Raw genomic sequence first — 12,172 nt, 5'->3', positions numbered from 1 at the left:
GTTCTAGTAGCATTTCTCCCCTATAATTTTAAAAACTTCTATTACTGAGATTGCTATTCTAACTAAGGCACCCAGTGGAGAAGGAAATTCAAACTTGATCTAGAAAAACTACTAGGAATAAATGCACAAAGTTAGGGGGTAAGATATGAAGGCTGGAAAAGTGAATTACTAGACTGTAGGTCCATAAGCAGAAAAAGATGTCTCACAATAAAACAGTGTCATATCAGTAATAATTAGAACAAGTGATAGGTTTACATAGAGTATGGTGGGAGACAAAATTAATAGAGTGGTTAATTCCTCATGCTATGATGGAGGACAGGTAGAATTAGAAAAGATTTCACAGAGTGTTAACGGGTTGAATGTGTGCCCCCAAAATACATGTTGAAGTTCTTAACCCGTGGTAACCATAAATGTGGCCTTATTTGGAAATAGGGTCTTTGCATATGTAACCAAGTTAAGATAGGTCATGCTGGAAACTTGGATACAGACACATAGGGAAGAAGGCCATGGGAAGTTAGAGGCAGAGATCAGAGTGGTGCCAAAGATGCTAAAAGAAAAAAAGATTTCTCCCTAGAGCTTTCAGAGAGACCATGACCCTGATGACACCTTGACTTCAGACTTCTAGCTTACAAGAAGCCTGTTCCTATAGGAGACAAATTTCATTGTTACAAATCACCCAGTTTTGGGTAATTTGTTTTAACAGCCCTAGGTAAGCTCAGCTCATGAAGGCTGAGCAGGTTTCAAACAGTAGGTATTTAACCCCACTGCAGAGTAGAAGAGCCATTTAGGCAGAGAAAACAAAGGTAAAAAGACACAAAACAAGCTGGAATGCTTGGTATGACCAAGTCATTAAGTATGAAGTTGGGGAAAGCTCTTGATAAAAGCTGGAGAGGCCAGCAGAAGGCAGATAATGGAGAATTAACCATACCATACTAAGGGGTGCATTTATGCCATACTAAGGCAATTGGTAAGGCAAGGAATTTAGAAAGATGACCAGAAGCAGTGAAGAATACAGATCACTGGGGTTCAAGACTGAAGACAGGAAGACTCAGAGGAATATTCCAACTCAAGTAAGAAATAATGAATACTATGTAAAGTAACGATAATATAATTAGAGGAGGAACTAGGTTTGAAAGACCGTAAGCAAAGACTGCTGCTACTGCTAAGTCACTTCAGTCGTGTCTGACTCTGTGTGACCCCACAGACGGCAGCCCACCAGGCTCCACCGTCCCTGGGATTCTCCAGGCAAGAACACTGGAGTGGGTTGCCAGGAAGGACTACCAACAGTATATGATTCCCCAAAGAAGACATATAGATGGCCAATAAACCCGTGAAAAGATGCTCAACATCATTCATTATTGGAGAAATACAAATGAGAACTACAATGAGGTATCATCTCACACCAATCAGAACGAAAGTGAAAGTGTTAAGTCACTCAGTCATGTCCGACTCTTTGTGACGCCATGAACTGTAGCCCACCAGGCTTCTCTGTCCATAGCATTCTCCAGGCAAGAATACTGGAGTGGGTAGCCATTTCCTTCTCCAGGAGATGTTCCCAATCCAGAGACTGAACCCAAGTCTCCCACATTGCAGGCAGACTCTTTACTAACTGAGCTACCAGGGAAGCCACACCAATCAGAATGGCCATCATCAAAAAACTACAAACAATGAAGATGTGGAAAAAAGAGAACCCTACTGCACTGTTAGTGGAAATGTAAATTGATACAGCCACTATGGAGAACAGTATGGAAATTCCTTAAAAAACTAAGAATAAAACTACCATATGACCCAGCAATTCCACTACTGGGCATATAACCTGAGAAAACCACAATTCAAAAAGACACATATACCCACAATGTTCATGGCAGCACTATTTATAATAGTCAGGACTTGGAAGCAAGCCAGATGTGCATCAACAGATGAAAGGATAAAGAAAATGTGGTACATATATACAATGGAATATTACTCAGCCATAAAAAGCAACAAATTTGAGTCAGTTCTAATGAGGTGGATGAAGCTAGAGCCTACAATATAGAGTGCAGTAAGTCAGAAAGAGAAAAACAATTATCATATATTTAGTATAACAAATTGAGAAAGTAGCATTGACATATACACTCTATCCAATTATGACTCATTATTATACAGCAGAAACCAGCACACTGTAAAACAATTATGCTTCAATTTCTAATAAAGTTTTTTAAAAAACAGTATATAAAGACTATCCAGATATGGCTTGAACACTTAGATAAAGAACATAATAGGAGAAATAGGTAAGTGAGTGAAGATGAAAAAGGTTAGTTATGATGAACATAGATGCAAAACTCTTCAACAAAATATTAGCAAAACCAAATTCAACAATACATTAAAAGGATCATATACCATAATCATGTAGGATTTATACCCCAAGAATGCAAGGATGGTTCAATACCCACAAATCAATCAATGTGACACACCACATTTATAAATTGAAAAATAAAAAGCATATTGTAATCTCAGTAGATGTAAAAAGGGATTTTGATAAAATTCAACATTCATTTATGATAAAACGCTAAACAAAGTAGGCACAGAATGAACATAAAACAATAAAGGCCAAATATGACAAGCCCATAACTAATATTATGCTCAACAGTGAAAAGCTGAAAGCACTTCCTCTAAGATCAGGAACAAAACAAGGATGCTCACTCTTGCCATTTTTATTAAAAAATAAAGTATTGGAAGTATTGTATTGGAAGTCCTAGCCACAGCAATCAAACAAAAAAAAGAAAAAGAATTCCAATTGGAAAGGAAGAAGAAAAACTGTCAATGTTTGAAGATGGCATGATACTATATATACAAAATTCTAAACATGCCAACAAAAAACCTATTAGAACTCACCGATGAATTCAGTAAACTTGCAGTATACAAAATTAATCTATAAAAATCTGCTGCATTTCTATACACTAACAACAAACTATCAGAAAGAGAAAAGAATCTCATTTACACCTGCATCAAAAAGAATAAAATACCTGGGAAGTAATCTAAGGAAGTAAAAGACCTATAAAGAGAAAACTGTAAGACACTGACAAAAGAAACTGAAGACAACACAAACATATGGAAAGATCTACTGTGCTCATGAAGAATTAACAGTTTTAAAATGGCCATACTACCCCAACACAATTCAGTGTTGTGAAATTCAGTGCAATCCCTATCAAAATATCAACCACATTTTTCACAGAACTAGAACAAATAATTTTTTGTGTGTATGGCAACATAAAAGACCTTGAATAGTCAAAACAATCTTGAAAAAGAATAACAAAGTTCAAAGTATCATACTGCTTGCTGCTTAGTTGCTTCAGTCATGTCCGATTCTGTGCAACCCCACAGATGGCAGCCCACCAGGCTCCCCGATCCCTGGGATTCTCCAGGCAAGAACATTGGAGTGGGCTGCCATTTCCCTCTCCAATGCAGGAAAGTGAAAAGTGAAAGTGAAGATGCTCAGTCGTATCCGACTCTTAGCGACCCCATGGACTGCAGGCTACCAGGCTCCTCCGTCCATGGGATTTTCCAGGCAAGAGTACTGGAGTGGGGTGCCACTGCCTTCTCCAAAGTATCATACTACCTGATTTCAAACTACAATACGAAGACACAGTCTTCAAGAAAACAAACTACTAGTACAAAAACAGACACAGAGATCAATGTGGAACAGAACAGAGAGCCCAGAAGTAAACCCACTTATATGGGCAATTAATCCATGACAAAGGAAGCAAGAACATACAACAAGAAAAAAGACAGCCTCTTCAGTAAATGGTGTTGGAAAAACTAGACAGCTACACGTGAAAGAATTAAACAGGACTACTTTCTCACACCATCAACAAAAATAAACTCAAAAGGGATTATTTAAGACTTAAGTGTAAGACCTGAAACCATAAAACTCTTACAAGACAACATGGGTAGTATGCTCTTTGACATCTAGCCATGTCAAACAGGTAGCATGGGTAGCAAAGAATAAATCTGGTAAGAGGTTAATGTCCAAAATATACAAAGAATTCATAGAACTCAACATCAAAAAAACAAATAACCTGATTAAAAAATGGGCAAAGAACCTGAACAGACATTTTTCCAGAGGACAAACAGATGGCCTAAAGGCATAGGAAAAAATGCTTAATATCACGAATCATCAGGGAAATGCAAATGAATACCACAATGAGATATCACCTCACATCTGTCAGAATGGTCACCAGCAAAAAGAAAACAAATAACAAATGTTGGAAAGGATGTGGAGAAAAGGGGACCCTAGGAATGTAAACTGGTGCAGGTACTATGGAAAATAAGAAGGTTCCTCAAAAAATCAGAAATAGAACTACAATACAATCAAGCAATTCTGGGTTCTTATCCAAAGGAAAGCAAAACACTAATTTGAAAAGATATATGCACCTCAACATTCATTTCTGCATTATTTAAATAAGCCAAGATAACGGAAGCACCTTGAGTACCCATCAACAGAAGAATGGATAAAAAAGATGTAATATATAAAATCAAATACTACTCAGCCATTAAAAAAAAAGAATGAAATCTTGCCATTTGGACTGAAGACAAATACTGTATGATTTCACTTACATTTGGAATAGAAAAAACAAAACAAGTAACCAAAAATAACAAAACAGTCATAGATACAGAGAACAAACAGGAGGTTTCTGGGGGGAAGGAGGACGGGGAATGAAAGAAATAGGTGAGAAAGATTAAGTATGAACTTCCATTTACAAAATAAATAAGTCACAGGTACGAAATGCACAGTGTGGGGGAATATAGTCAACAAGAATACAGAATTTTTGTATCATGATGGTAACCATACAATCATAATGGTAACTTGACTTATAATGGTGATCATTTTGAAATGTATGTTGTTTTTGTTGTAGCTGCTGCTGCTGCTGTTGTTCAGTCACTAAGTCATGTCTGACTCTTCGCAACTCCATGGTCTGCAGCATGCCAGGCTTCCCTGTCCTTCATGATCTCCCAGAGTTTGCTCAAACTCATGTCCATTGAGTAGATGATGACATGCAACCGCCTCATCCTTTGTCACCCGCTTCTCCTTCTGCCCTCAATCTTTTCCAGCATCAAGGTCTTTTCCAATGAGTCGGCTCTTTACAGCAGCTGGCCAAAGTGTTGCAGCTTCAGCTTCCACAGTAAACTCAGTAATAGTTTCTCTGTCAGAAATGAGTCATCTTATGTGCCTAACTATCCAAGAGATTGAGCTTTTTCCCCTTTTTTGAAACAATTCTGATGTTTTTGGAACAGTGAGACTTCAACATTCACAAAGACATTAAAGGCAAGTTGCTACCTCAGGATAGTAAATACATCATTCATATAGTCCACATTCCTTGGGCCACTTCAGAACTGGGCTCTACTCAAAGACACTGTAGTTACTGATATACATGAACTTGCACCATCTTAGAAAATGGTCCTACGTCTGTATTTATGCCAACACCAAATAGCTACATATCACTAATAAAATGCTCATCATAGAATGATCCATTAATAAATGATAATGAATTACTGACCAAAACACTTAGTTATAACAGATCCAGGTGCTAAACGCTAACATGAAGAATAAATGTAGTCACTGTAACATGCATTAAACAAAGTACAAGTTGATCATTATAGAACATGAGGTATTACGGATGCTGGTCCTCGGCACAGTTGAAAATTCATGTATAGTTTAGTCTGCACTCCTTATCAGTGGTTCCCTCTGTGTCTGAGGTTCTGCAACCAAGGATTCAATCTCAACATGTGGTATACTAGTATTCACTATTGAAAATAATCCAGGTGTTAAGTGGACCTACACAGTTCAAACCCGTGTTGTTCAAGGGTCAATTGTATTCAATAACTTATCATTATAAAGTTTTTGTTAATTAGAAATGCCTACTTTAAAATAATATAACCAGCCTAAAATTAGATCATTCGTTCATTTAAACTCTCAATATTATTTGGTAGCTTAAAACTATAAATGAAAAAAGCACTCACTTGAAAGAACAACCTTATTAAGTTAAACAGAGTTAATGCAACAAGTCACCTGGGCATACCTATTGTGCATGTATCTTCTGATGTACCCAGAGAAGGCTACTGGGGAAAGTGAGTAATTTTTATGGCATACTGATGCTCTCGGAAATGAGACACCTTTCTAAGGAAGCCAGGCTGGATAGGAACAGAATAGAATGTCAATTCCTCAAGAGTTTTATTGTAGGAAACAAGTGCCTTAATGAAACACTTAAAGACTATAACAAGTAAATCTAAGTACATGACAAAAATACAAGCTATGTAATCCAAACATTGAAGCTATGTAATCCAAACATATCTATATCATTTTTACCAATGATTACAAATTCCTGGAAGAGCACCTTAAAAACAATTACCTCTGCTTTCCCCAAAACTAGAAACCCAAGCTATACTGAAGAAATGATAGCTAAACTGTGTAAGTTAGATATTTAAATCTCTGCATGCATACAATTATTTTTCCTTTACAGAATATATTTTAATAATGCCATCAAAACTGTTTTTGCTATAGTAATGTGCGCCTCATACCTATATGCATATATAAATATACTAGTATTTCTGGCCTTATTTTCAGCTAAATTCTTTGTAAATATGACTAGGTTTAGAAAAAGCTTTTTAAAGGATCATGGGGAAGCATTAGTTTCTAATACAAAAGAAGAAGAAAATACTTGGCACCAACCAGCTTTAACTTATTTTTCTGAATGACATCTTTGTTTTCCTTTTGGTATATCTCCATTTTCTTTTTGGTATTGTCCAAATCCACATTGTTGGTCAAATTGAAAACTGCACGAGAAAAGAAACAGTGACATGAAATAGTTTCAACATACATCTTGCAAAGATAATAAAAATCAAATATTCATCACAATGATTTCTTAATTCATCAGGTTTTCATTCCTTACCGCCCCATTTGTGTCTTTTTACTGACCACCTACTTTATAGAATCTAGTTCAGCAACTATGATTTTCTGAACCAAATATAAGGAAACACTGTCACACAGACTACCTACAGATCTAAATAACCTCAAAAAATCTAATATGTGTGCTTGCCACAGTCACATTGGATGTGAATTTTACATTGCCCATTTTAACTTTAAAAGTATAAAAAAAGATTGCTTAAATTTTTTTTTAATTTTATTTTTAAACTTTACATAATTGTATTAGTTTTGCCAAATATCAAAATGAATCCGCCACAGATATACATGTGTTCCCTATCCTGAACCCTCCTCCCTCCTCCCTCCCCATTCCATCCCTCTGGGTCGTCCCAGTGCACCAGCCCCAAGCATCCAGTATCGTGCATCGAACCTGGACTGGCAACTCATTTCATACATGATATTTTACATGTTTCAATGCCATTCTCCCAAATCTTCCCACCCTCTCCCTCTCTCTCAGAGTCCATAAGACTGTTCTATACATCAGTGTCTCTTTTGCTGTCTCGTACACAGGGTTATTGTTACCATCTTTCTAAATTCCATATATATGCGTTAGTATACTGTATTGGTGTTTTTCTTTCTGGCTTACTTCACTCTGTATAATAGGCTCCAGTTTCATCCACCTCATTAGAACTGATTCAAATGTATTCTTTTTAATGGCTGAGTAATACTCCATTGTGTATATGTACCACAGCTTTCTTATCCATTCATCTGCTGATGGACATCTAGGTTGCTTCCATGTCCTGGCTATTATAAACAGTGCTGCGATGAACACTGGGGTACACGTGTCTCTTTCCCTTCTAGTTTCCTCAGTGTGTATGCCCAGCAGTGGGATTGCTGGATCATAAGGCAGGTCTATTTCAGTTTTTTAAGGAATCTCCACACTGTTCTCCATAGTGGCTGTACTAGTTTGCATTCCCACCAACAGTGTAAGAGGGTTCCCTTTTCTCCACACCCTCTCCAGCATTTATTGCTTGTAGACTTTTGGATCGCAGCCATTCTGACTGGCGTGAAATGGTACCTCATAGTGGTTTTGATTTGCATTTCTCTGATAATGAGTGATGTTGAGCATCTTTTCATGTGTTTGTTAGCCATCTGTATGTTTTCTTTGGAGAAATGTCTATTTAGTTCTTTGGCCCATTTTTTGATTGGGTCATTTATTTTTCTGGAGTTGAGCTGTAGGAGTTGCTTGTATATTCTCAAGATTAGTTGTTTGTCAGTTGCTTCATTTGCTATTATCTTCTCCCATTCTGAAGGCTGTCTTTTCACCTTGCTAATAGTTTCCTTTGATGTGCAGAAGCTTTTAAGGTTAATTAGGTCCCATTTGTTTATTTTTGCTTTTATTTCCAATATTCTGGGAGGTGGGTCATAGAGGATCCTGCTGTGATGTATGTCAGAGAGTGTTTTGCCTATGTTCTCCTCTAGGAGTTTTATAGTTTCTGGTGCTTAAATTTTTTATTTAAAAAAAAGTAAGTCTGAAATCTACTGCACTAGTCAGAATCAATACTGAAAAGAATCTAAGCTCCAGAAACAGAAAAACTATCCAAAGGAATAAAAAATATTATCCAACAAAAACAGGTTTTATTCTAATCTTCAACATAGCTAGACCTAAGACTGAAGCATTTCCCATATACTCTAGATCTGGAAAAGTATGAAATACATGAGTTGAAACCTAACAGGGAAGGTAAAGGATAATCTGGCTCCAAAACCGAAGACTGAAATAGCTGAGTAAGAGAAGCCACTGAAACATGTTCAGAAAGGAGATAAACTTTCAGTAAGTTAGAACTATCTTTTTATAATTCTAATCCAAAGTGATTTTAATTATAAATGCCTAACTCCCTTCTGGATCACGGAAAAAGCAAGAGAGTTCCAGAAAAACATCTATTTCTGCTTTATTGACTATGCCAAAGCCTTTGACTGTGTGGATCACAATAAACTGTGGGAAATTCTGAAAGAGATGGGAATACCAGACCACCTGACCTGCCTCCTGAGAATCTGTATGCAGGTCAGGAAGCAACAGGTAGAACTGGACATGGAACAACAGACTGGTTCCAAATAGGAAAAGGAGTACGTCAAGGCTGTATATTGTCACCCTGCTTATTTAACTTATATGCAGAGTACATCATGAGAAACGCTGGGCTGGAAGAAGCACAAGCTGGAATCAAGATTGCGGGGAGAAATATCAATAACCTCAGATATGCAGATGACACCACCCTTACGGTAGAAAGTGAAGAGGAACTAAAAGGTCTCTTGATGAAAGTGAAAGTGGAGAGTGAAAAAGTTGGCTTAAAGCTCAACATTCAGAAAACGAAGATCATGGCATCCAGTCCCATCACTTCATGGGAAATAGATGGGGAAACAGTGGAAACAGTGCCAGACTTTATATCTGGAGGCTCCAGAATCACTGCAGATGTTGATTGAAGCCATGAATTTAAAAGACTCTTACCCCTTGGAAGGAAAGTTATGACCAACCTAGATAGCATATTGAAAGCAGAGACATTACTTTGCCAACAAAGGTCCATCTAGTCAAGGCTATGGTTTTTCCAGTAGTCATGTATGGATGTGAGAGTTGGACTGTGAAGAAGGCTGAGCGCCGAAGAATTGATGCTTTTGAACTGTGGTGTTGGAGAAGACTCTTGAGAGTCCCTTGGACTGCAAAGAGATCCAACCAGTCCATTCTGAAGGAGATCAGTCCTGGGTGCTCTTTGGAAGGAATGATGCTAAAGCTGAAACTCCAGTACTTTGGCCACCTCATGCGAAGAGTTGACTTATTGGAAAAGACTATGATGCTGGGAGGGATTGGGGGCAGGAGGAGAAGGGGAAGACAGAGGATGAGATGGCTGGATGGCATCATCAACTCAATGGACGTGAGTTTGAGTGAACTCCAGGAGTTGGTGATGGACAGGGAGGCCTGGCGTGCTGAAATTCATGGGGTCACAAAGAGTCAGAAACGACTGAGTGACTGAACTGAACTCCCTTTTAAGTTTATATACGTAAATTTAAAGGTTATTATAACTCTCTGGACAAAAAATGTTTTTCATTTATATGAATATAAACTCATATTTTAAAGTACCGCCCACTGCCATAGCCCTTTCAGTGTTAATATAAGCTCATCTAAAGAAGGGTCTTCATCACTGTCTCTCCTATTCCATAATTCAATTCAGATCCCCCTTGGATTTCTCTAATCTTTATGCTTCTGTTATTAGCCCTTAGATCCCTTCTCCAATTACTTACAACTGCTTCCTCTAGCTTGACCTATAAGCAGGTTTGATCAACCCTAAATAATCTGCTTTAATCCATGCTCCTACATGATGACATCAAATGCTGACAAGGATGTGGAGCAACAGGAACACTCATACACTGCAGTGGGAATGCAAAATGGCATAGCACTTTGGAAAGCAATTTGAGAGTTTCTTACAGAATGAAACATACTCTTATCATACAATCCTGCAACTGCACTCCTTGATATTTATCCAAAGGAGTTAAAAACCATGTCCACACAAAATCCTGCTTATGAATGTTTACAGCAGCTTTATTCATCATTGCTGAAAAAACCAAGATGTCCTTCAGTAGTCTGAGTAGATAAATAAACTAGAGTATACCCAGACAATGAGATATTATTAAGCACCAAATAATAATAAACTATCAAAGGGTTAGCCCAGGTGGTGCAGTGGTAAAGAATCTGCCTGCCAATGCAGATGCCAGAGATGCAGGTTCAATCTCTGGGTCAGGAAGATCCCCCAGAGGAGGAATGGCAATCCACTCCAGTATTTTTGCCTGGAAAATCCCATGGACAGAGGAATCTGGCGGGCTACAGTCCATGGGGTCACAAAGAGTCAGACACAACTGAGCACAGCACATCAAACCATGAAAAGACATAGAGGAAACTTAAATGTGTATTACTAAGGCAACTGATAAGGCTACACACTGTATGATTTCAACTGACACCCTAAAAAAGCAAAACTACAGAGACAGTAAAAAGATCTGTGGTTGCCAAGGACTGAGGGGAAGAAGGGACAAATAAGCAGAACACAGAGGAGTTTCAGGGTACTAAAGCTATTCTGTACAATACTATAATGGAGGATACATGCCATTATATATATCCAAACCCAGAAAAAGTACAACATCAAGAGTAAACCTTAATGTAAACTATGGACCTTGGGATATGACAATATTAATGTAGGTTCATTGATTATAATAGATTTATCATTCAGGTAGGTATGCAGATAGTGGGGGAGTCTGTGTGTATGTGAGGTACAAGGGGTATAAGGGAACTCTCTGCACGTTTCATTTAATTTTTCTGTGAATCTAAAACTGCTCTAAAAAATAAAGTCTATGAAAAAAAGAAACATCTGGTAAGAGCTCAAGAAATGCTTGCTGAATTATTACAAGAGGAAAAAAATAAACCAATACGGGTATGGGAGGGATAGACGAAACAGGTAAAGTGGATAAAGAAGTACAAACTTCAGTTTAAAATAAGTTATATGTCACAGGGATGTAATGTACATAGGGAACATAGTCAGTGAAGTGAAGTTGCTCAGTCGTGTCTGACTCTTTGCAACCCCATGGACTGTAGCCTACCATGCTCCTCCATCCAGGGGGTTTTCCAGGCAACAGTACTGGAGTGGGTATTGTCAATAATACTGTAATTACTTTCTATAGTAATGGATGGTAAGTGGTCTTATTGCAATGATCACTTCATAATACATAAAAATATGGAATCACTAAGCTATACACCTGAAACTAATATAATATTGCATATCAATCATATCTCCAAAACACTAAAATAACAAAGAAATCAAAATGCTAATATATATAATTATCTTTATAAACACAGATTGAATTTAAATGACCTTTATAATTACAAAATTGAATTATTTAGAAAGGCAAAGTAAGCAAATGAGAAACTATAGGGAAAAAATAATCTTTGTTTCTTATGGTATGAATCTACTGACAAGTAAAGTTAATCAAATTGATATCCTATGTTGAACTTTATTAAAATGTTTAGAGCAATTAAAAAAAGTTACAATTTATCGCTAAGCTAGATAATGTGCTAAAAAAACTTCTCATTAAATAGAAATTAGAAACAGTAAAGTTAAATTATAAGTGAAACTGATCTGTTATAGATAATTTCTATTTTATGCTTATTAAAAATTTTATGAATTTTAATGAAATGCAAATAACCAATTTGTTTATTTCATTTTTTTAATTTGG

At 37.1% G+C, this 12,172-nt stretch overlaps 1 protein-coding gene across 5 annotated transcripts in view; it reads right to left on the bottom strand.

Moving 5' to 3' along the window:
- MNAT1 (MNAT1 component of CDK activating kinase) overlaps positions 1–12,172 on the bottom strand; it is a 211,384-nt gene that overhangs the window by 133,073 nt on the left and 66,139 nt on the right. For all 5 annotated transcript variants that reach the window (XR_008699570.1, XM_055538254.1, XM_055538256.1 and 2 more), the window contains exon 4: positions 6,710–6,813. Coding sequence is in view for 4 of the 5 variants with exons in the window: in XM_055538254.1 (XP_055394229.1) it covers positions 6,710–6,813 (104 nt within the window). In the remaining variant the exon portion in view is untranslated. The remainder of the gene's footprint in view (positions 1–6,709; positions 6,814–12,172) is intronic.

Source organism: Bubalus kerabau, chromosome 10, assembly GCF_029407905.1.
Source record: "Bubalus kerabau isolate K-KA32 ecotype Philippines breed swamp buffalo chromosome 10, PCC_UOA_SB_1v2, whole genome shotgun sequence".
NCBI lineage: Eukaryota > Metazoa > Chordata > Mammalia > Artiodactyla > Bovidae > Bubalus > Bubalus kerabau.
The sequence above is the reverse complement of the archived record's forward strand: the minus strand, read 5'-3'. Positions and strand labels throughout refer to the sequence as shown.